Here is a 5,893-nt window from a genome sequence, read left to right on the forward strand (position 1 = left end):
TTTTTTTTTTTTTTTTTTTTTTTTTTTTTTTTTCAAACAAACAAACAAATAATAAATAAATAAATGCCTTTGAAATCCATGACTTCAAGACCTTTACATTTTTATGGTTTAAATTAATACGTGGCCCATATACTTACAGGCTGCAATTTATTATGAATGTATATAAGAACCTGCAAAACCCGTACACATTCATTTTTTTAAAGTACACTACATAATATGAGCTCATTAAAACTGCATGTATAATAATTAACTATAGAAGAAGTTTTAGATTTAGACTTAACCTGCAACACAGCTAATCCGAGACATGTCGAACTAGAGTTATGCAATTCAGCTTCCAATTTTGCCAACACAACTTTTCACTGTGGGAATATAATGCTTGTTCTTGAATAATTCTTTCTGAGAGGAGCTTAGAGAACAAAACCACAGCAAGGCAGAGTTTATTCAAATTCCTGTGCTGTGAATATATTACTCTGTGATCCTTTAATAAGATACATAATGCAGACTAATATTATACTATGCCGTATGATTCTTGTAATGCTATTACTGAGCCCAGGAGGGCAGAGCAGAGACCTGTTTATACAGGATTAAGACACATTAACATCCATAATGCTCGTGTATGCTCTGCAGTTTGTTTAATCCACACATTAACATTAAGCTGACCTGGGCACAGTGGACAGGTACGTCACGAATCGTCTCAGGTCCTCTTGTTTTATTCGATCATGGTTACTCCTGGCAGGAAAGGTCAGGATGGGGCCACCTCTCTTATCACGACCTCCTGCATACAAAAAAAAATAAAAAATAGTTCAACATTGCATTGTATATACACAGTCAGAATTCTGGGTTCTGGAAGTAAAAACGATGAATCACCGTGTTATTTATGGTTATAATGAGATTCCCAGAAGTCACTGAGTGCATATATTTTCATTTAAATAGATTTGTTTCTTCTTATTTTTGTTATCAGAAATGTACATTTACAGAGATGAGATGAGATGGGATGAAAAATGATAATTCAACATGTTTGCGTTCTCTCGTTCTCTTCCTCTGACAAACTTAAATAAGTTTTAGAAGGTAGCATAATAAGAGTTTTCTATGGCAAGCTTTACTATTACATCCCTATTACTATTGCTCATATTTAGGCTTACTATACTTTCATACATTACTGCGTGTGCTACAGAAATGAATAACACCTCTAATCAAGTGGGTTTTGAGGAAAAGCATGGAGAGATGAGATGAGATCATTTGGAGTAGCTATAGGAAATGGTGGGGGGAAAGGGGGGCTAGAGAACAGGATCCATGATAAAAATGTGTATGAGAGACGAAGGACGGAGGCAAAAAACAGATAAAGATTGTGCTGACAGATCAACACTGACACCTCTAGAGAATCATCCCTGATTTCTTTAGAAATAAAGTGTCTTGAACACCTTGATTTTGAGACTGATTTCATTCATACACAGGTAAGATAGAACTCACATAAAACTCATTTTGGCGGTTTCACATCATTAAGTATGAAGCATTCACATTCTACTGTAGACGGACAGACAGTGTCTATATTAGGTATTTGATGGCTGCTTCATCTCACATCTTACAAGATTAACTAGCACACAAATCACTGTGCCTCAAATCGAATATTTTGACTTCTGGATGGCATGCTTGAATGAGCTCACTAAATTCAGCCAGCTGTTAACACACAAAAGCATGTGAAACAGCCACAGGTTAAACTCTGTGATATTTCATAGAAGTCAGGAGAGTCCCATCAGATCAGGATCAGTTAAGAACAGATCTGGATGTACTGTAGCTGGATGTACCACCAACACCAGAGCTAAATGAGGAAGGCCCAGTGTCAACCATCATTCATTTTCAAAAATGTGTGAGTGAGTGAGTGAGTGAGTGAGTGAGTGAGTGAGTGAGTGAGTAAATAACAACAGAATGAAAATCAGACGCTTTTTGTCACTCATGCTCAAAACATCTCACACTCACCTGATACAAACGCTATTTTTTCTCTCAGCACAGGAAGGACATCAGACACTTTAATTCCTTCACTTCTGAAAGACCCTGTGAATGAAAGAGGAGGAAAAGTGAGATTATTTTCATTGCATTTGCACAATCTTATACAGAAAATACACACAAAGTCCACATAGCTACGACATAAAGGTTTCACAAAAAATACTTTAAAAAAAATAATTTATATTAAAACTCTTCAAATGTATTGACTTTCTAATAATGCAATACAGTGAAGGATAACCAATTTGGTGGTCTCCCAGTGGTTTGCATCATGGACATTTTAGAATTATGTGATTTTGATGTGATAAAAAATTGTCTTGCATTACATAATGAAATTGGATGAGATCAATGCCAATTGAGTGCTGCCGTTTTTGTTTTTTTTCTTGTGAATTGGAATGTGTGCACAGGATTGGGGGTGATTGGAGAACCCTAGGGATATGCTTGATGCACCCTTCAAAGCATGCAATGAAGAACGCAAAACGTAGGCTGCCTTTCGATTGAGAAGCAACCATAAACTGTAGTTCTGTCAGGACCACTATCGTCATACCGGTTCATACCGAATACCGGTGTTTATTTTTGTTATGATATGAATTTTTAAAATACTGCAATACGGTGTATGTCGCTTAAACACCGTTCGGAACGCGAAACTGTGTGTATGTGTCTGTTTTCTAAAAGCTTTTTTTTCTCTCTCTCTCAGATTTTAAGAGTAACACTAATAGACATGGACTAAAAGCCACACATCTCCAATTCTTACTTAATGTGCTCTTTAACATCTTTTTCTTGGCTCATTATTTAACCAAATACCTGAATTGAAGGCATTTTCCACACAAAACTGCATTGAAATTGCAAAATAACCCTCTTTTATTTAAAACGCACATGACAGTTACAGTTTGAAATGTTTACTTTGCTGCATACTGCTTCATACACTACCTTAACACTACTTTAGTACATGGCTCCTAACTGCTGAGAAAATGCTTGTTAAATCAGGTGGGAGTCATTAGGAAAGAAATCTGCACTCTCTGTACCTCTAATAAGAGGGTGAGTGGTATTTGAGAGGTGGAATGAAAGAGTAAATTAGAAAATGAGGAGAAACACAGGAGGCACAGAGTGAGGGATGGACTGAGAGATGAGGAGCAGTAATGGGGCAGAAATGAGGGATTGGATTACAGAAAGACTAAAGCTCAGACAGAGAGCTCAGGCCACTCTATCTCCAGTCTCATTAATATGAGAGGCAGCATCATATCAAAGAGTGGCCCGTCTGTCTGCGCTCAGCTCACTCAAACACCTGCATTAGTGCTCAATCTGTCTGTCCTCCTTGAAGGCGACTGGAGAATTTATGAAGGGCAGAGGGGAAGTGCACTTCCCTGTACCTCTCGCTCTCTCAGAGCAAGACATTGATATTTTCGCAGCACCTCAGTAGTATGAATGTTTCGAGGAGCATCAATAACTTCTCACCTTCTCACCTCATTCTGTGGTGTTAATGAAGCTGTCAGTTTGCCACTTATACTGTATTCATCTTCTGCTCTATACAGTACGTACAGGTCCAACATAACTTAAGCTCTTAAGTTAAGATCGACAACATGTTTTTTGTGGTAAAATGTCCATTATCACAAAAATAACTATGACTTGACCTTTATTTTTAGCATCTTTACAGTAATGCACTTACAATGGAAGTCTATGGACCCAGTGCAAAAGAGGATTTTAAAAGCAGAAACATGCTGCTAGTATTTTGTATAAATTGTATTAGTACAGATGTGCTATTTGAGCTTTAAATTTGCCTAAATTGTCCTTTTGAGGTGGGAATACCTTTCAAGTATACTGATACTGATAATTCCTGTGGTTGGATTTTTCTCTGTGTAAGCAGAACTTTGTAATATGATCACAGCATTGGCATTGACATATTATGACTTTTTTATATAACTTTGGCTATACTTTTCAAATACTATATGTTCAACCTTTATGTGGTGATTGACATTATGTGACAAATGCTGTCAATAAAGCTTAACTAAAAGTCTTTAATTCTTATCAGGAGGTCTGGGGAATCATTTCCCCCCATGTGCCTGCATGGCATTTTAAGTGTATTTTAGTTTTATTTTTTTTACATATGTTTTCAAGACCATGTCACATTGTAACCCATTTCACAGTTTTACCTCTAAACCACATTCTCCATTGCATTCAAGCAATTCACAGACAGTTTATGAATCGTTTCAAACAAATCTGGGTTAAAAAAAATGGGGGAAATACAAAAATGTGTTTGCAAATCTGACAGCACTGTGACCACCACCACAATATGACACAAGCCAGTTCAGCACTACGTCAAGCATCACATCTTTGCCAAGGAGCCGTGAATAAGTGTTTCAACGCATCACACATACCAATCACTTTACTCGACAACAAAGAAAACAATTCAACAAATATCTGACAAGTAAAAGAGTTGATTTGTCTTTTATGTAGTTCTTCCTGACATCGATGGCAATCACAGCTTCTTCATTCCCTTTTCACTTTAGTCTCTAGTACACTAATGCAAGACCCTACTGTGTGCAATAGCTCAGACCCTGTAGAAGTTTTAAAGATTTTATTATATAAAAAGTGAATCAAGTGAATGTGACATCATCTGGCTTTGTGTCTTGAATAGGGCCTAATTTTCAGCTATTTAACAGACAGCATAGTTTTATCCTTTGTTAAGAGACAGCTGGTAAGTGCTGAATGAATGTTAGCGAGCTGCATCAAGCATTCACTGACATCAGTGTTTTCAACATATTGAGCATGTATCAGGAGGAAAGAGCATTTCTTCAGGGTCGTCTGCAGAACTGAAGGCAACACAATCGAATGAGCTTTGTCACAAAATAAACTAGAATTTGCATTTTATGCTCAACATTATAAACAGACGGCAGCTCTGAAGGATTTTAATGACACTGAAAAAGAATATGGAGAAGAAACCATTTTTACTCAGCATTTGCTATTAAATTTTACAATTAATTACAAATAAATGGCATTGAATTTAAATTTTGAAACAGACTGAAATACATAGTATTTTAGTGTAAAATGTACTCCAATAATCTTTGTTTTATACAGTATACAACTTTTGTCAGGTACACTGTATTGTGTACATGTATTGTTGGGAAGATATGGGATGTTGGGTGACTTTTTTTTTTTACATCTTTGGACTTTGTCAGTGTATATTTGTGCACCAGCAGCATGTATGCATTATTTTCTATTTTCATTATTTTCAGTAGCAAAACTCAAAATTTGCTCTGCAACAGCAGTGCAAGCAGATCTAGTGCCCAATGACCAAACCAACTTGAGACTTGTCCTCACTGGAATCTAGTTATTTGTTACTATGAGATAATAAGCCAAGAAATGACAGCAAACTTCTCATAAGCACACTGTAAAAAAAATTCAGTAAAATTTACGTTAAAAAAACGGCAGCTGTGGTTGCCGGAATTTTACTGTTAAAAAGATACGGTAGCAACGTTTTAGGTTTTACGGTTTTAACTTAAAGTTACAGTTAAATACCGTAATTTAATTAACTGGTATAATGTTAATATACCAACCTATTGAAGTACTGAAATCTGTTTTGTACCTTTGTAATACACTGATAACCACCAAATGCAGGAGGTGATGAGAAAGTCACATGATCACAAGCAGCTTTTAAATAATAACATATATAGAAGCTGCACAGCGTCATTCACACAAATACTAAACACCATCATGATAACACACATGAAACTGAAATAATGCAATAAACATTAATTGAACAACATTAGATGTAACACACAACCCTAATATACAAAACTGATAGAAAAAACTAAGAACAAACATTGGAAACAAGGAATTCTGGGACTGTCAATTTATGGTTATTCACTGTAAATTATACAGTCTTTTTCACTTA

General features: G+C 36.0%; 1 protein-coding gene across 1 annotated transcript in view; it reads right to left on the bottom strand.

Annotated features, from left to right (window-relative positions):
* Nucleotides 1-5,893, bottom strand: part of LOC107588258 (kalirin-like) — a 266,216-nt gene that overhangs the window by 168,695 nt on the left and 91,628 nt on the right. The window contains exons 2-3 of the mRNA XM_016276291.1: nucleotides 1,978-2,052; nucleotides 661-775 (exon numbers count right to left, since the gene is read on the bottom strand). Coding sequence (XP_016131777.1) covers nucleotides 661-775; nucleotides 1,978-2,052 — 190 coding nt within the window. The remainder of the gene's footprint in view (nucleotides 1-660; nucleotides 776-1,977; nucleotides 2,053-5,893) is intronic.

This window comes from Sinocyclocheilus grahami, unplaced genomic scaffold (assembly GCF_001515645.1).
Source record: "Sinocyclocheilus grahami isolate Dianchi unplaced genomic scaffold, SAMN03320097.WGS_v1.1 scaffold100.1, whole genome shotgun sequence".
NCBI classification, from domain to species: domain Eukaryota; kingdom Metazoa; phylum Chordata; class Actinopteri; order Cypriniformes; family Cyprinidae; genus Sinocyclocheilus; species Sinocyclocheilus grahami.